Raw genomic sequence first — 19,596 nt, forward strand, 5'->3', positions numbered from 1 at the left:
ATGCTTCCCAGCCCTTTTTCACATCACAGCACAAAGAGGAACAGCTCAGGGGCCCTGACTGTCCCTCTCCCAGGCCCTGCTCCGCCCACACCCTGCCTTCCTGCCCCAGGCTGGGGGTCCCTCAGTGGTTCACCTGGAATCCACACTCCGCCATCCACCACTGACAACCGGCCCAGTAAGAGTAAGCAAGGCCCCCCTTAACAGCTGCTATTCTGTAGTTGCCAGGGACCCCTCTTACAATACTTCATCCAGACCTGCCTTGCAAAAATATTCACAATCTTCAAGTCCTGCTACCAAAATTTACCTGTTTCCTCTTCCACTTTTGGGGGTTAGCTCCCAAATTAATGCCTGCCTTTCAGGCATCAACTTAGGAGATAACCCAACACATTAAATAATAACACATGTAACCATTAGCACATAAACATAACCTAGTAACCAGAGCCAAAAGAAACAGGTATCAAATGGGGAGGTATTTTTAAGCAAACAGGTCCTTTGGCATCACTTCAAATCACATTAGACAGTGTTTCATTTCATGCACAGGTGACTTTGTGCTCAGGATACAAGTGAGTGGGAAGAGATAAAGTTTCAAGACGCCCCCAGCCACCACTTCCTGGCTGAGTAAGGGAGACCGTGAGCATCCCTGGATCTGTTTCTCCATCTGCAAAGTGAGGATATTGATCTCTACCCCAGGCTGTCTTCCAGAGTGATGGTGAAGACCACATGGTGTAGTGATGAAAGTACATGGTGTTATCACAAAGTACCTCTTACATAGGAAGGACCATATCGCTTACTGTTTCCAAACCGGGACAGTTTTGAGAGTGAAAGAAGGAGCTATTCATAATTATGCCAGGACAGCAGGAGTGAAACAGGATGGACCCAGACAAGCTACCTAACTTATAAATACAAGGGATGCTTGAAAAGGCAGCATGGACTATAATAAAGAATGGGGACTGGGACTCAGGAAACCCAGATTTGAGTCCTGGCTTCAACATTTACTCGCTGACCCTCTCTGGGCTTCAGTGTTAAGGTACAATGGGGTCAACCCCTGCCCCATCAGACCTATAAAACTGTTGTGTAGATGAAATGAGACCATGCCCGTGGAAGGACCAAAGCCTGAAAGCTCCATGCACATGTGAGGTGCAGGTGGCACACTTTCTGTGGTCAGGGTCCCCTGGAGGCTGGGGCTGTACCTCAGGGTGGGTGTAGGCTGCTGCTGCGTCCCTCTGCAGCGCAGCGCGGATGTCTGGCATGCTGTCGAGGACATTATCCGAGCAGTTCTCTTTGCTTTGTTTGTTCATCTCTGTTCGAATTTCTTCCATGTCCTCTTTGATTAGCTCATTTTCCTTGGTGAGGTTTTTAGAAACTTCCTGAGAAGAGAGAAAATTTTAAAAAGAGGATTTTTTGAAAGTGCTTGAAAGACAAGCAGGAGGGAGCTGGCAACCATGTTCTGCTCAGAACACAGAGACGCTACAGACTGAGAAATCAGCTGGAAGCAATTGGGGACCTAGAGTGTGTCCAGCCCTGTGCTGAGGACTGGTGCTCGGTCCCAGGCAGCATTTCCAGGGCAGCTTGGCTCTGGAATGTCCACTGCTGGAAATACTTCCCAAGACCACCACAGCTTTCCTAATAATAACACTGCCACGTCCCCAGGATACTGGAACACCTGCTATTTTTCCATCCTTTGTACACAGTATGCCCTTATCCAGTGATGAGTAACACTACAAAAAAAATTCCACTTGCTTGCACCCTTACACATGTGAACCAGTGCCTCAATTAATGAAAGAAGGATTTTCTAAGCAATTTTAAAAGAGGTGGCCAAAGAAATCTACGTAATCTGCTTTTCTAATGAGCACAAACTATTCCCCAGCACTTCTTTTACTCTTTTCTTATGTAAGTTGAAATATAGTTGATTTATAATATTGTGTTAGTTTTGGGTGTACAGCATAGTGATTCAGTTATATATATATATATATTTTTCAGATTATTTCCCTAGGTTATTACAAGATACTGAATATCGTTCCTTGTGCTATACAGTAAATCCCTGTTGCTTATCTACTTTATGTATAGAAGTTTGTTTCTGTTAATCCAACTCCTAATTTATACTCCCCCTTTCCCCTTGGGTAACTGTAAGTTTATTTTCTATGTCTGTGAGTTGGTTTCTGTTTTGTATGTAGATTCCTTTGTATTATTTTTTAGATTCCACATATAAGTGATTTCATGTAATAATTGTCTTTCTCTGTCTGACTTATGCCATTTAGTATAATATTCTCTAGATTCATTCAAGTTGCTGTAAATGGCAATGTTTCATTCTTTTTTATGGCTTACCAGCTTTTAAAATCATCATTTACATAGGAAGTCGATAGACTGGCTTTAAACTTTCCTATCCACCCACAAAAAGTTTCCCTAAATGACCCCTACTTGGCGAATTAGCCATATTCCAGATGTAGTTCATACTGAAAAGAACCAAAGCTTCACTTCAGTCAACCAACACCGGTGAGTACCTCCTGTGTCTAGGGTACAGTGTGGCAGCCAGAAAGCCTCTAATTCCCCTGGGGTCCTTGTCCTGGGATGGGGCGGGGGTGGTAGGAGGACAACTGTAATAAGGGACAGAGGGTCCTCACTGCAGGAGGAAGATGACCAACCATGTCAGCTTCTGTAAGTAACAAATGTGGGTTCAAAGGAGGGAGGGAGTGGGCAATAGGCACCAGGGACAGAGAAGTGAAGCTGAATGGGATTTGAATCATGGACAGCTGTCAGCAGACTCAGAGGTCTCCTTTCTCCTCTAAGTTATTTTTAGAGACATTTACTGCACCGAGATCTAACATTCTCCAGCTTTGGCCCCCATTCTAAGGTTTCCATGAGCATCTGAATTTTTAAATGTGATGTTCTCCTTTGGGCCTTGTTTATGAGGGTGATAGAGGAAGCAACCATGTCAAAACAGAGGATGAATTTGCTTTCCATCTTTCTTTGACAGCCAGACACGGTAAGTGCAAAAGCTCAGACGGTGCCCAGGCACAGTCTGCAGCCTGGTAAGCTGCTGCTAATGTCCTAGAGGGAAGCCACGGTGGCTCAGATCTAGGGAGTGCATAAGGCAGATGGTGACACCCAGACACTGTGGCTCCAGTGGGTCTACATGGGCTGCCCAGAGGAGCCCACGAGGTGCTTGTTAAAACTAACCAGGCTGCAGACCACTGGTCATGCCACTCTTATGGCATTTCAGAGCACGCCAGTTTTGAGCACTGGAAAGGCTCAAAGTGTTCTGTGGGGCTTAGGCCAAGCCAGCCTCTCTAGATTGCACAGAATTAACTGTGACAGCTAAAGCCCATGGGACAGAGGTCTTCCTGGGTGTGCGGTCATTGCTGATAAGTGTACAGGGTCAGTCAAGGGCAGTGGTTTAGATCGTGGATTCTGAAGGAAGTGGTCTGGTTCACATCGAAATGCTGCTATTGCTAGATTTGTGATCTTAGGCAAATTACTTAAACTCCCTGTGCATCAGTGTGCCCATGTGTGAAATGGGGAGAACACTAGCACTTTCCCTCTGGGTTGTTACGAGGATTAAATGAGTTAATATGTGTGGAAGTGCATGGGACATACTAAGTAGTTGTAATTTTTCCTAGAATGTCATAGCTGGAGTGGACCCCAGAACTCAAGCCTAACCCTTCATTTCATAAATGAGGAGACTGATGCCCAAGGTAAGGATGTGATCTACCCCAGATCATTTTAAAAAGTGGCAGAACTGAATCCAGTGCCCAGCCTCCTGACTCTTGCTTTTCAGTTCACTTGCTGGATCACTAAGAACACTGGGAGACATTAACAGATGATTGGCTTAAGAAGATATGGTGTATACATACAATGGAATATTACTCAGCCACAAAAAAGAATGAAATATTGCCATTTGCAGCAACATGGATGAACTTAGAGAATATTACACGTAGTAAAGTAAGTCAGACAGAAAACAATACTATAAGCTATCACTTCTATGTGGAATCTAAAACGTAATACAAATGAATCTATATACAAAACAGAAACCGACTCACAGACATAGAAAACAAATTTAAGGTTACCCAAGAGCAGAGGGAGGGAGGGGCAAATTAGGAGTATGGGATTAACAGATACAAACTATATGTATAAAATAACATAAGCAACAAGGAATATAAAGCACAGGGAATTATATTCAATATCTTGTAATAACCTATAATGGAATATAATCAGAAAAAAATTATTGAATCACTATGCTGTACACCTGAAACTAACACAATATTGTAAATCAACTATACTTCTATTTAAAAAAGAAGAAAAAAAAGAACACCAGGAGAGGTTCCTGGCACTCAGCTAGCTCTCAAGCAGCACTGAGCACATCACAGATGCCAATGAATACATCAGTTTGGTCTCAGGATATACAATAGTATATGCATATACAGAGAAATATAGAAGTGTTGGACTCCCATAAATCCTTGCTGCTCAAAACGGCCGTCAGCATAGGCATCACTTGGGAGCTTGTTAGAAATGCAGAAGCTCGGGCCTCCCCCAGACCTGCTGAATCAGAAGCTGCATTTTATCAAGATCCCCCAGGCAATGTGCATACACATGAAAGTTTGAGAAGCACTGTCTTAAATGTTGGAAGCTTAGGGTATAGCTGTTAGCAAGGGGGCCCAAATGTGTGAGAGAGGCTGTTTTACAGGAACCAGGTTCTTTCTGGGGCCTTAGTGGGATTCAAGCATGTCTGTACATCCATGAGCACCTGCTCAGAGCAAAGCCTGTGCATTGTCCCCTGTAGCTCCCACGTCCTGGGACTTATAGTGAAGCCCCAGCGGGTTCAGGGGCTCGATGTGTTACTGCCTCATGGGTTCGGCTCTGGGCTCTGAGGGTAAACCAGACCTGCAAGGATCCTACTCCAATGAAGACCACCCTCATTGAGGGGAAGTAAGCAATAAACAAGAAATAAACAAGAAAGCATCATCTAGTGAAACGTGCCGTGTAGAAAGCAAGTCAGGGTGATACGACAGATGCAGGCTCTGACTCATTAGCAAGGTCGATAACATGTCTGTAAGGTGGGGATTGAGGTATGTCCACATCTACTGTGCAGCTGTGGCCCTAGGACCCCATTTTGGGTGGACCCAATGGCTTGGCCTAAGTAGCCTTTTACTAAAACAAGATCCCACCCAATTCCTTGACACCTTGGAAGAGTCAGCATTGGCCCTGGCACTCACTATGAGGCGAAAGGGCAATGCCACAGATTTGGCCCCTGTCCCCTAGATCTTGGGTTTTCTAGGCCCCTGGAAGGCCCCCCTCTCATTGATTTATAAATGTCCAATACTCTTTCTAGTTTTAGTGAGGAGTCATTATTCTGGGTTTCCACAGAGGAGGATTTGAGGCAGACCTGGCCCTGAGAACTCAGAGGAGCAATATTCTTTATTCCCCTCAAGGGAACAGCAAAGCCCACCAGCCTCCTGAATAAACACCAGGCTGGCGGTGGCATCACCCCATCGGCCTGCCAGGCCAAGCCAGCTGGTATCCCCCGGGGTGGCAGGAGCAGCAGCCCCTCCCTGGCCACCCTTCCCACTCAGCCACCTCCACCCCAGGGGTGCTGGCCTTGCAGGGCTCCCCACTCTTCCCTGGGGCTCTGCCTTCTTCATACCAAGGGACTTTTGTGGGGGTACATCTCAGGAGGCACTGGGGATGCCACCCACACAGGATACTGTTGATCCTGCCTTGGCTGAAGGGTGAACCCCATGACCTCATGCCTCTGGCTCTTCCCCTCTGAGACAGTTGCAACCATGACATTTATGGTGTGTGCAACTTGGCTTGTGCGCAGAACTGGCAAGGGGGTGGAGGAGGCAGGAAGGATGCCTATCTAGCAGGGGTGAGCACGCCACGTGGGCCCTGCCAAGGATGCTGATGCTGTGAGGAGGGAAAGGAGGAGGGAAGAAGAGCAGGTAGATAGAGGGCTGGCACAGAAAGCAGAACACAGCCAGACATGGCAGTTAAAGATTTGGGAATTGTGCGTGGGTCCTTGGGTTAGGCAGAGCCAGGGAACTGAGAGGGATTCACAGAACAAGTGCCAGGGGCTGGAGACATGCAGTTGGGCATTGGAGGGTGCCTGCTGAGAGCAAGCCTGCGTTGCCAGATGGGGACGGGTGTCCTGTGCTGACCACAGCCAGATGCACAGATGCCCAAGGGGAGGAAGAATGCAAACTAGGCAGGTCCCCGGGCAAAGGGGAACTGGATGTAGGTGGAGTTGAGGGTAGAGCTGGCAGTCAGCAATGGGTAGCACTGTTGGTCAGAGTACAGCTGTTAACGAGTTGTGGAGGGCCAGCACAACCAGGTCTGCAGACTGGTGCCATCGGCATGGGCTGTTCCATGGGTACACACTGTGTCCTGACCTTGCCCAGCTGTTGGACAAGTGTGTGCATGCCTGGGTGAGACCATGGGGCAGCTTAAGCCAAAAGGGCAGACCTGAGGGAAAGATGACCAGCCTGCAAAGCTCTTATAAGCTTGCTGTGGTCTTGTTTTCCAGACCAGAAACAGGTGTAGGGGTGCGGTGGGGAAGGTGCTGACTCTGCAGATCAGGTATGAAACCCACACCACAGTCACCGTCTGGTTTTATGGAACCACATAAGGCAAGTGACGGGACCTCTCCAGGCCCCAGATGGAGGAGGAAGGAATGGCAATACCTCCCTCACCAGGCTTGGTATGGAAAATGAACGAAGGGCTGCATGTGGCACGGTGCCAGGCACAAAACAGGGCTTGACACATAACCAAAGCTGGAGTGGGACAGACCCTTGGGATCTCAGTAGCAAATACACAGGTGGAAAGGGGAGGGGAGCTCAGGTTTGGCGTGGCTGGGACAGGGAGGAAGGTGAGGACCCAAGGCTGGTGTGTTGTAGAGAGACACACCAGACACCTGTAGGAGGGGACTAAGCAAGACCACAGCTGGGCCAAAGTGTAGCCCCATGTCATGCAGCAGGGGTGTGCCCCTGCATCCAAGAGGCCACCAGACCCCTAGCAGTAGATGGCTGGATGTGCACAGGGCGCAGATGCAGATGGCAAGCCTGAGGGCAGAGGGAGCAGGGTTCCCTGTGGAAGGGAAGTGAGATAGCATGAGGGTAACTGGACCTGGTGGGAGGGCTTGGAGTCCTCATCCGCTCACCCTGTCCCTCCCCTCTCGGATCCCTCCAGGACAAGATGAGGACCAGGTGGCCTGGGACAGCCACCCCAGCTGACAGCTGTCTCCAGCCCCTGGTAAGAGAGCTGGAGGGGGAGAGCAGCTAGAAACAGCTGGTACTCCAGCTGTCGGGACAGGCAGGACGCAGTACAATCCCTCTGACCACAGCTGATGGCAGGAGGGTGGCCAGCTGATGTGTTCAATCACTCCCCCAGCTGAACAGCTGTGAGCCTCTAGTCCACATCCCATGCTCGGCTAAGGCCTGGCAAACAAAGATGACTTCGACCCAGGTTGTCCTCAAGAAGTCCAGAGCCTGGAAGACTGTCGAACAAGTAAAGGGCAAGAAGTCCCAGGCCTCTGATGAAAAACCCCTTAAATACAGCCATACACTCCCTCACACCCTACAAGATATTCCTACGCCAGCAGGTGGAGGGCCGACACTCACACCTTAGATCCCTTTAGCCATGAAGAACACCTTTCATGCCACAGTGACAATTTAGATTTGAAGTATATCTAACCCCAGGAGAGGTAATATATTGACCTGAACCCATATTAAGACGTAAATTAAATTCAGTAACATTAGAGCTGACATGCATCTTAGAGATATTATCTCCAGCCCTTTCCCTTTTCACACTGTGGTCAGACTGGCTGAATGACACTCCTCTCCGGGGATGCACCTGAGTAAGGAGAAGAGTGAAATGACTTACAGCAAACCCTTCTGTGAAGGCAGATTTGATCAAGAGAGAGAGTGAGCACTTGGGGTGTCTCCATGAGAGAGGAGGACGGGCAGAAGGGAGAGGCTTGGAAAGAGACAGCTCCCCTGACTCGTGGCCAGGCCTGCACAGACAAAACTTACATTTTCCTAGTAGTTGGTAAAAAAGATATATCCCCCAGAGTCAGGAAGGATTCTTTGATCTTGCCTTCCAGACCCGAAACACAAAGTCACCAAATCCTTAGGTCTAGGGGAGGAGACCTCAACAATGCCTGTGCCAGCACTTTCTGGGGAGAGGGCCAGTTCTGGGTCTGGTAAATCCATTGTAGACTAAATCGCACATGGACACAGCATCAGGAGAAAAGGCTTCAGGTGACACGCAAGGTTCCACAGTGCCCATCTGTACTCATGGATGGGGTCTGCAAACTCCAACAGGTAGATGTGAGAGAAAAAGAGTCACACAGCCTGAAGGGGCAGGGCTTGGGCAACAGAAACCACACTTTGGGAAACTTGCAGGCATGTATCTATTTAAAGAGCCTGGGATATGCACCCACACATATACAAAGGCACTTGTGTACACGGTCATATCCAAGTACTTATAAGCATTGACAGGTGTCCTGCAGCTGAGGGGGTGGGGCGTTTCTTCACAAAGATTTGAAATTTTTATGGGCATGATTTCATTCAGCTAAAGCCTTGATGCTAGAAGCAATTATTTTAATGATCTGTCCCTCTATTTGCCTTTTTCTTTACTTTGATAATAAATCTGCTCCTGGAAGCAGTATGTGGTATTAGGGTTGTACCTCCTGCCTCTTGTCTTGCTGCTTCAGAATCCGTTTTTAGGCTGGGGCTGCCTACGAGTCTTTGTGTCTCTGGGTGTAATCAGAGCTCACAGAAAAGTCTTCTGAGCTCAATCTGTGCTGCTGCCAGGCCTACATGCAATGAATAGGGTCTGTCTTTGCCTTTGAAGCTACAGCTTTTCCTTCTAGACTTGCAATTCCTGTCTCCTCTGGCACCTATATTCTGTGCCCACGCCCCCCAGCTCCAGCACACACCCATACTTCCTGCATCCCCTCCCCTTCCAAGTCATTGTCAGGAGAGTGTCAGTCTGGACCTACCACACTGAAGGTTCTTGGGCCACTGACCACCTGGGATGTTACTTCTACTTGGCCCAGTTCTGGAGGAATGCCCATGGGGTTTCAGGCCTCCAACAGATGAATAGGAAAGATGTTTGGGGGAGGTTACATTTTTGGTACACAGTTAAATGGCCCTACTAAGATATACGCTCCAAACTGATAAAAATTAAAAAGTCTGACAAGACCAAGTTTTGTTAAGAACGTGTGTGGAGCTTTCACACCCTGTTGGAGGCAATGTAAACCTGTACCACCACTTGGGAAAACAGTTGGGCGATGCAGTCATTCCTTGGTATCTGCAGGGGATTGGTTCCAGGACTCCCCATAGATACCAAAAGCCATGCATGCTCAAGTCCCTTATATAAAACGGTGTAATATTTTGCATCTAACCTACGGACATCCTCCCAGGTACTTTACATCATCTCTAGATTATTTATAATACCTAATACAATGTAAATGTTATGTAAATAGTTGCCAGCATGTGGCAAATTCAAGTTTTGCTTTTTGGAAGTTTCTGGAATTTGGGGGGGAATATTTTTGATCCACAGTTGGTTGAATCCAGAGATGATGTGAAACATAGCTATGGAAGGCCAACAGTATCCCCTAAAGTTGACAATCAGCATAGCTAATGGCCCAGTATTTCCGTTCCTACTTATACATCATAGAGAAATGCATGCATGTATGGGATATGAATATACAGGGGTGCTCCTGGGGCTACTGTGAATTCCAAAACTAAAAACAACCCCCATATCCATCATCAGTAGAACAGATCAATAAATTGTGGTCTATTCACACACTAGAATACTTACAGCAATAAAAATGAATGAACTACAAGCCACAAAAAGTACACAGGTGAGTATTAAAAACAAAGCTGAGTGAAAGAAATCCAACATACACACACACACACGCACACACACACACACACACACAAACACATACAATTCTGTAGAATTCTATATATTTAAAGTTCCAAACAGACAAAACAATTGTATTTAGGGATGCATCCTTAAGTGATAAAACTGTAAAGAAAAGTAAGGAAGATAACATAAAAGTCAGGAGAGAGGTTCCTTTCAGGGAGGCGTGGTGAGTGAGGGAGGGCATGCAGGGGGCTTCTGGGGTAGAGCATTGCTCTGTTTCTTGAACTGGGTGGTGGTTGCAAGGGTATTTGTTTTATAATAATTTGCTAAGCTGTACATTCATTGTTTATGCACTTTTCTGTGCATGTGTTATTTTCACGATTTAAAAGCCCAGCAGAAATGACTCCACCAAGCAGAGTTCCCAGAGCGGATTTCACCAAGAGGCAAGGTTCTCAACAGTTCAGATTCCATTTCTCTCTCCTTCCTTCCTCTTTCATCTGCAAATGGAGTTTCCATTCTTCCATCCTCCTACAGACCTGAGGTGGATGTACACACATGTGTGTGCCCGCTTCTTCTGCCAAGAACTGATCTTACTCTGGGCAAAATGCCCCTCCAATCTGACCCCTTTTGTCTGGTCTGACCTCCAAAGAACTCTCCTTGGGATTCAAGAATATCCAAAGACCAGGAGCAGAGTTTCACTTCCATTCCTCCTGCAGAGCCATGATGGAAAAGGAGTGTTTTTTCCATTTACCCAACATTCTGCCTTTTCAATGCCTGCTAACTGCAGACAGAGTCAGCCAGCAAGAGCCAGGAGATGACTGGCTGGACCTGAAGCCAAGAGACATTGCTCTACTCTGTGGGCCCAGAGCCCAGAGCCATCTGTGTCTACTGTCCACCACAGCGCCCTGTCATCTTGGGCTGCCTGTTTGGGGAATCTCTCACTGGATGGGACCTTCCCTAACTCAACTTTAATCCTGTTTAACAGGATTTATAGGATATAGCCATGGTTCTGCCTAGAAACTCCTTTGGAAGAGCTATTGCTTTAAATTCTAGTTAGGAAAAACTGATGCTCCTAGGGCAGCCAACAATGATTTGAAGAAACTTCTGAGCTTGATTAGAAAGAGCTCTGGACCAAGGACCAGAAGGCCTGAGCTCCAGCCTACACTTCCTGAGCACTGTGATTGTAGGAAAGCCATCTCATTTCCTAAGGTCTCACATCCTGTCCAGTTCACAGGACCAAATGAGCTAAATGTGTATGGGATGCTTTAACACTATAAATGCTATACAAATATAATGGATGATGATGATGCTTGTAAAGCTCCAGTTTTTGCAACTAAACATTCCACAGTTCTGAAAAAGAAATAACTCTCATCAATGTAACTAAGATTAATTTTGGCAAAAACCCAGTGATTGTGCGACTGCACAGAAGATACATCCTGCAGGGATAGTGGCATTGCACCAAATTCACCCACTCTTCTAGCCTTTGTTAGCAGGGAGGGCTCTGCTGCTAGACAAGGCTGGAAAGAGGTCATAGCCCTTGAACAGAGCTCAGCCCACTGGCCTTCTCAGAGGACACTGTGTTCTACCTCCAGAACTATCTTTCCCAGGCTGTGTTCTCCAGACAGAATGAAAAACATGTGGCTGCCAAGGTCAGGTAAAAGCAGAAGAGGTGGCTGTTACCCCTGTTCCTATAGAAAAGCAATCTTTGTTTTTAAAGGGGTATTGCACATTTGGATGGTTCTAGGGGCCAAAGGAAAAACAGGCACTAATTTCCAAGTTCCCATTGGATCCTGGTTTAATTCCTTTTGAACCTGTTTGAAAGCATCAGCAAGTGCTTTTAAATAGGAGAAAGAATCCCAAGTCTGTGTGAAGTCCACTGGTAGTCGGATGGTGTTGACCATTCCTAATTCCATCATTCCAGCTGGCAATGTTGGGAAAGAAGAGATTCAAGATGCCAAGTGACCTGATTCTCTTACAGAGCCCTTCCAAGAAGAGCGGGCTGAAACGAGTGGGCTGACATAGTCCTGTTGGGCACCATGACCTACAAATCTTGGGCTCTAGTGTCCCAACCCTGCTCATTAGACCTTGTAATGGAAGTGACTGGTTCTGCCAACCCTCCCAGAGCAAATGGAAAACACTTCATCACAGCACTGGGGGAGCTAAGGCTAAGGGTCAGGGAGAAAGAGCTGATGTTCACTTTCTACGAACATTTTGAGGATTGTAAGGAGTGTACTGAATTCAACATTTGAAACCACATTGTTTCATCATCCTTGCCCCAGTTCTCTCTGTGAAGCAACAGAAGGAAATTTGCCTCCACTCACTCCTTGGTCATAACCTGAGTGCTTTGTTTTATGCCACCATTTCAAAGTATTTACAAAATGATTAGCTCAACTTCTATGCCCTCAGCAATCATACAAAGTAGATAGGGAACCTTTCCCACTTCACGGCGGCAGAGAGTGAGGATGGCTGCCCGGTTAGTGGCAAACAAAGAGTAATTCACTCTGTCCTGATTCCTAGTCCAATGAGTGCTCTTTCTGCCACACTAAAGATCCTTACCTTTTTCACAACCTGCATCTATTAATCACCCATCAGGGAGTCTCAGCTCCTCCAGTAGAGACCCCCCAAAGCCCACTTTTTCATGAGGAATATTGCTATGTTTACAGTCATCCCGTAATTAAATTTGCCACTTATATTAACATGCTGAAAATTAAATATATTTCTACTTCAAGTAGGGGTTCTTTCAGTCACAGTTTCAAGTATCTGTTCAAGAACTGGATGCCAGTCGATGAAACATACCCATCAGCTTCTTACCAGTAAGGCTGAATGATGATCATTCCTTTTCTGGTGACTAAATGATTTCTTATCTCTATGTTAAAGCATTACAGCAGCAAAACAATGTCAACATTATCGTCGTCTATGACGACTTCTGTCTCCCACCGTCACATCACACACCAGCTGAAATCATAGCTCTGGCTGTGCATCTCTCTGGAACCCAATCATACAAATGTGGTGTCTCTGTCTACAAAAATTACATTACCAGTCTATTCCTCCTGGGGGTGATCAGCCTGAATGTCTTCCAATAAGGAATATTATTTAATAGTAACCATTTTTACGTCTTCTTTCTCTAAAATGGATTTGAGATGGATTACCACACACACACACACAGGCATGCACTAGAAAAGTTAAAAAAAAAAGTTAGCAACCATATACCCAGAAGGGAGATAACTCCACCTTAAAACCAGAAGTAAGATGCTACTTGTACTTTTACACTTCATTTAGCTCTGAGTTCCCTGGGAGTCAAGGGAAAAATAGGTATACACTGGTTTTGTGGTTCTTATTAATGAAAAAAGAAGGCATTTACATTTATGTTTCAGCATTTCACCTTGTCACCCACAATTTGGCATGATTTCGGATGAGAGTTTCATCTATATATTTTTCTTTCCAACGTATGGAATGAATTAAGTCTAGTCAGAGTACATGCATTCTGAAAAAAGAGTATGGGAAGTTTGATACACTTTGGGGCCTCATCAAGAGAAAGATATGGAAACCCAGAATCTTCCTTACCTTCTCCAGTTTATCCACTCGCCCCACCAGTTTGGTGGTAACCGAATGCAGCTTCAGGAGATCCAGACCATAGAAAGCGCCTTCCAGCATATCTATGATGGTGGAGAGCTATGAAACAAGGGCAGGTGTTAGTCCACGGCTGGGGCTGACTGGCCAGGGGCAGATGTTTCCTCTGAGATCTCCACGTTGGAGGGAAGCCACGAGCCAGGAATTGAGAGGCGGCTCTCAGAAACTGGCACTTGTGTGGGTGGCACACAGGCAGACACAACGGTGTAGATGTATTCTGCCTACTGGGTCACTTGGGTAAGAAAATAGGAGAATCCAACAAGACCAGGCCAGCTGAGGTCTGGACACCTTCACTGAATGGTTTACACTTCTTTTATTAAGTCTATCAGTTGCGTGCACGTCTGTGTTTCCTACTAGACTGGGAGCTCCTTGAAAATGGTGCCGTGTCATCTTCGTCTCTGCTTCCCCATGATACCTAGTACACTACCTAGCCTGAAACGAGAGACCTATAAGCACTCAACAGAGGGGCTTACAAACATCAACACCTTGAGGATATGCTTCTGAAACACTCAGCTTCATTGTCCGGTGAAGTCCCTGGAAGACACCAACAAGCTTTTCCTTAGCTCTAAAAGCAAAAGTGCCTCTGGGGTAAAAGAAACCCAGGGGCCCATCTTTGAGATGGCAAGATGTCATAGGGTGCCCAGCCCTCTTAGTTTTTTCAACACTGTCCTTCCTGCCAGTACAGAGCCACTGGGAGGGAAGTGGCTGAGACGCTGCTGATATCCAGGGCGTGCAGAGTGCAGGCAAAAGGGGCAGGTGAGACACGCTTAAACGGAGCCTCCCTGCCAAGGACTGTCCCCGGAAGAGTTTGCTGGAAACACTTGTGCAATCTTTGTTCCCCAATCTTGCTATTAGATGAAGAATTCCGTGTATGAAATGCTCATGTTTAGAAAATCGCCTTCCTCCCCACCAGAGGAAGATGGCTGAATCCTGGGCAACAGCCATGGAAGGGTCGCTGATTAGGATGTACTGGGATGATTTTCTGATTCCTAACATTCTGCCTACTGTTGTTTCCAATCCCCCAAGAGTCCAATCGTAAAACTGGGTGACTGTGCCTCTCTGGTTCAGAAAATAGTTTCACAGCATAGCTGCAGCTCTGACTAATGTGGCTGAATCCTGGGACACTCATTTTACTGGTAAACCCTACTCTGCTTAAAGGGATATCAGTGATGACCAGTTACTAAGTGTGTACCTCTGCCGGCACAGCAGTAGCACTTTACATGGTCACTCACTATGGAACTGGTGTCTACTGAGCCCCAACCATGTGTCAGGCATTGTGCCAAGTACTCAATAGTTGTCATCTCATCAATTCTCAAAACAACCCCACGAGGTCGATGTTAGTCTTCCCACATTTTATTCAAGGAGACTGAGGTCAGACCAGTTGAATAACTTGAGTAGGATCATGCAGCAAGTAGTAGCAGAGCAACGCTTTGAACCCGAGTCTGCGTGACTTCAAACCAAGCTCATCCCAAGACCCCACGCTGCAGTTGAAGAGGGGAGGGCACGGATCAGATAGGGCAGGTAGGGCCTGAGCTGCCACACCCTGTGGACCAGGATCACAGGATCACAACTTGATGACTAAACCTAGAGCAGGCCCCAGAACTCCCCTTCCTGGGTCACTGAGCCCTTGTACTGAGGCCTGGAAGGCTTATTGCTTTCTGTGTGTCTCTTGCCACTGCGGAGTGCCTGCTGGGCTGACAGTAAATCGTGGCAGTAATTCTCCTGGAGAAGAACACGGAGTTCTTTTGGCCGACTGGGCCTGACAGCTGCTCCCAGCCCTGCCTCCCTGGCTTTACAAGAGAGGCGGGCACACTTTGCTCCAGGCATCTCCCTTAGACACCAGAGTTGCAAATTACCAGTTTGTCAGGTCACCAGCTTTGGGTCCACATGCAACACTCTCAGACCCAGGGCCTGACCTCCTGTAAACGTTACCACAGATCCCACTTATTCAAAGGCCTATGATCCCCAGCAATGGCCTTGCCAGACTCACGCATCCCTAAGGCACCCTCTCACGCAGGCATCGTCGCACACCAGGTCCTACCTTCAAGTCCCGACTGTCTGCCTCCCGAAGCTTCTGGAGCCTGAAGTCTCCCTCGCAGGGATTGAGGGCCGATGGCGGTGCAACACAGGCACACTTGCAGGAGGAGCCTGAGGTGATGGTTTCCACGGTGTAGAAGTCTTCCTTCCTGGAGGTCCCCTCATTGACCCTCTGGCAGGCATCTCGACCCAGGGGGCGCACTACACACTTGCACTGACAGTCCGAGCCCTCAGACACAGCCTTGACCTTGTCATAGTCTCCCAGCAACTAGACAAGGAGAGAGAGAACAGGTTGGAGGTGTGCAAACACGCATCAGTCAGGTTCCCTGCACTTTGTCAGATGTCCTGCAAAGCCAGCGACCTCAGACAACTCTGATGTGGAGTGAAAAGGTCACTGCAACACAATTTGCTGACTGTAACATTTCCTGGAAGGCACTCAGAGTTCAGCTCTCTTCATTTATCTTGGAAAGCTATGCATTTCTCAAGGGGACCTAGCCTTTCATCATTTAAAGGAAAAAAAAATGAGCCCCTTCATTCTTCCAATAGTCCCTGCCTTAGCTAAAATCCAGATTTAGATTTTAAATGGAAGGGAGAAGGGATTGATGGAGGGATTGGAAAATTGACATTCCAATTTCAAGACTACTGGCTTCTGTCCTCCTTTACAATTTTTCACCATTTATTGAGTGCCACCTTGGGACTGAGCTAGGTGCTGTGAGAGGTAAAGCAATGGGCCATCAGAGAGCCTGCTCTCAAGGGCTTACAGGGCAGGACGTATATAAAGAGCAGTCACAAAAAGTAGGGAGTGATAAGTGCCCCTGAAATGGGAGTGCAGTGGGATCTCAAACAGAGGGCCACAGAGAGCAGCTCTAGCTGGGCACCAGGGAAGACTTCTCGGAGGACGTGGAATCTGATCTGGTCTCAAAGGATAGGTTAGATTTGGAGAAAGGGAAGTGGGAGGAGAGAGACAGATCCAGAAGTCAATAAGGTTTTCTAGGCCTAAGGGTTCATTTGGCTCCTAGAATAGCTTCTGCCCTCAAGCCCCAGGCCAAAGCCGGGAAAGCAAACTGGCAGCACTTGCTGCTTCTACAGTGTAAGCATTTCCTTCTGAGCGTGCGTCGTGCCAGCCTCCCCAGGCAGGAAAACACGCAATAGCAAGCTTTCTGGAACCACCATCCTAGGCACTTGCTGGGGAAAAGGCTCCTCCCCAGCTCCTCTCCAAGTGACCCTGCATCCCCAAAGCCAGGACTCCCTTTGTGGACACAGAGGAGGGTTCCCTTCCTTTGACTAATGACTCTGGCAGGCAGGCTCTGAGCTTATTGGAGTGGATATGTTCCTGGGATGCTGTCAGGGGGGAAGAAGGCTTGTAATGTTTTTCTTGCAAAGCCTGGATTTCTTCTAATACTAATATTTGTTTTAGGACTGTTGTTAAACACAGAATGGATCAGTGGAAGAAGGAGGTGTAGTTCAGGGTGACTTAAGTGGCCGGTCTTTATGGGCTGACAGTAAATTGTAGCTGTCTGCTCCCTGAAACTCTGCCTAGATTCCTACATAACCCTGCTCTGAGACCCTGGGTGGATTCCTTCCCTTCAGTAGGCTCAGGTTTCAGGAAAAGCTTTTGTTGATGGTCCTCCAGAGCCCCAGTGTGAAAAATTTTTATCTTTTTGATTTGGGGGTCAGTGTGAGGTTATGGGTGGGTATAGGACAAGTATTTGCATAATTATTATAGGAAGGGTAAGGAGACTAGTGTTTGATTAATGCCAAAGTGGAGCTGATTATTCTTTCTACATGAGGGGGACAATGACCCCAGTCTAGGGGCTTAGAGGAAGTGCAGGCAGCACCACAGGTATCCTTTCTCAGCCATCCCTCATCCTCAGGATTATGGTGACACCCACCACACAATCCTCATGCCGGCTCTGGAAAGCTTGGAATAAACACCCTAGAGAGAACTATCTTTTACAGTCATGAGATCTGGGCTAAAGACTGTCAGAAGACCTGTCTCTGCCCATCTCTAGGGTTCTTGACTGTTCCAAGTCTTATGGTCCTTACCTGTAGAATGGGAATAAGGGGGTGTGAGGATTGAGTTCGATAAAGTAAGTGAAAGTACTTTGTAAAAGAATATGTTACAGATCCTGTCCTTATCAGCTGTCATTTCTCCCAATCCCCACCTGCCAGACCTGAGTGGATTTGCATTTCCATTCTGCCTCCCTCGTATGAGGGGACTGCTCTTCCGTCTCTCTGTTTGGAGGTCACCTCACATTCATCACACTTGTTGCTGTTCTGTCTTCTCCCTGGGTGTCTCACTCTGTGTCATGAAATATCTCCCCTTGGGTTACGCCATCTGCCTGCTTCCAACATGCCCGCCTGTTTTCACATTCCAGCTCTGACAAACAGTCAAACAGACAAGAGATGGCCATACTTTCCAAAACCCTTGAACCAAAAGGTTTTGATCTGTTTTTTTCCTTTCTTCTCAGGGAGTTGTGCGGTGTTTTCCTGTCCTTCTCCTCTCCTTTCTCCCGATTCTGTAACCTTGAAAGACCCCGTGATTTAGAGAGGAGGACCCATGTCCTGTCACTTAAGAAAATATTCCGATAAATGAAAAACAAATGCCCTTCCCTTTGGTAATGGAGGGAGAAACGGCTGCCTCTGAACGCTTCAATGAGGACCCGTTTTCTTGCCACCACCCGGGGCAAGAGGGGTGGGGCATGGGACTCGCAGCCTACCTGAGATAAAACGTTTTCCTGGTTGTCCGCCTCGTTTTGCAGGATCTCGTCCTCCGTGGGTGCCACAGTCTGCACGTCTGGGGGCTCAGTGGGCTCAGTCGTCTCAGTGGGGCGAGTGCTGGACCCCCATCCCGGAGCCACAGCCAGAGCGAAGCAGAGAACTAGCAGCAGAGATTTGGCCATGAGGGACGTGGCAAGAATGGGCTCAACCCCTTCGGAGGAGAGCTGGGCTAAGGGGGGTCGCGAGTGTCTCAGCAAGGACTGAGGCGAGAGGGAGTCTTGGCTGCAGCCCGGGAGTGGCCACTCAGTGCGCCTTCTAAAGCTGGGTGCGGCTCAGTGAGGCAGGAGGGTGCACCTCAGAGGCCCCGGTCATCTCCTTCCCGACGCGATCAGCCCTGACCGTGCGGCCCCGGTGGAGAGTGGGGCGCAGGCTAGGGGGTGACGGGGAAGGTGGAGGTGGCACGGCTAGCCGAGCGCGTCGTCCTCTGGAGAGGACTCAGGTGGAAGGAAGGGGTCCGGGCGGACGCGGGCGGGCGGGACGGTGCGCGCCGGGGCGGGCTGCGGGGAGCCTGCGGGGTTAGGGGACCCGGTGAGCGCGCGGGGCGGGCAGCGGCGGCGGCGGCGACGACGAGGGCTGCTGGGCGAGGGCGCAGCGAAGGGCTGGCGCGGAGGGAGGGCGGAGCCTCTATTGTGCCGGGGCCGCGGAGATGCAGCCAGTTACGGCGCGGAGGAGGAGGACCAGGAGGCGCTCCGAACTCGGGCAAAGGGGCGCGCGGCCAACCCCGCCCCCCACTCGGCCTCGGTTGCTGTGCAAGCCCTCCGGGGGTGACTCAAAAGGGCGCCCCTTTACTTTCATCTGGCCGCAAATGGTGAAGCGAGGGACGTTTACCCCGAGCGAGGTCCCTGAAGTTTGGGGATCCTTTGTGCCCATTCTCCCTGAGAGGAGCGCGTTTCCTCTGGGCTGGGAGGCAGGCGCCTGGCACTCTCTCCAAGCCCGAGCCCGTAAGGATCCTCGGCATCCTCTTTTTATTGCACCTGGAGGAGAGAAGGAGCGTTTGCTCTTGGACTTTTCTTTTCCCTGACTTGACTCTGGGCAAGCAAGAGCTTTGGCAGCTTTGAACTTAGCGCCACTGGTAGGTTGCTTGCCTGCCACAGCTTTAGAACCTGGTAATACCTCCACCCAGAGGAGAACTATTGAACTCCTTACTGGAGTGTGTCCTAAGTTGTGGGAGTGTTAAATACAAAGAGAGGGCCTTGTCAATAAATCTCTGACACTCTGTGTGTCCCCGTGGGGGGAAGCTACTGCCTTGAGAGGCAAATGATCGTCAAAGGGAACATCTCTCAC

The 19,596-nt window shown here is 48.3% G+C and overlaps 1 protein-coding gene across 4 annotated transcripts in view; it reads right to left on the reverse strand.

Moving 5' to 3' along the window:
• Positions 1-18,858, reverse strand: part of OLFML2B (olfactomedin like 2B) — a 36,363-nt gene extending 17,505 nt beyond the window's left edge. For all 4 annotated transcript variants that reach the window (XM_010984408.3, XM_031435892.2, XM_031435893.2 and 1 more), the window contains exons 1-4: positions 18,252-18,858; positions 15,536-15,799; positions 13,429-13,536; positions 1,191-1,367 (exon numbers count right to left, since the gene is read on the reverse strand). In XM_010984408.3, coding sequence (XP_010982710.1) covers positions 1,191-1,367; positions 13,429-13,536; positions 15,536-15,799; positions 18,252-18,434 — 732 coding nt within the window. In that variant the 5' untranslated portion in view covers positions 18,435-18,858. The remainder of the gene's footprint in view (positions 1-1,190; positions 1,368-13,428; positions 13,537-15,535; positions 15,800-18,251) is intronic.
• Between the last annotated feature and the right edge of the window lie 738 nt (positions 18,859-19,596).

Source organism: Camelus dromedarius, chromosome 23, assembly GCF_036321535.1.
Source record: "Camelus dromedarius isolate mCamDro1 chromosome 23, mCamDro1.pat, whole genome shotgun sequence".
NCBI classification, from domain to species: Eukaryota; Metazoa; Chordata; class Mammalia; order Artiodactyla; family Camelidae; genus Camelus; species Camelus dromedarius.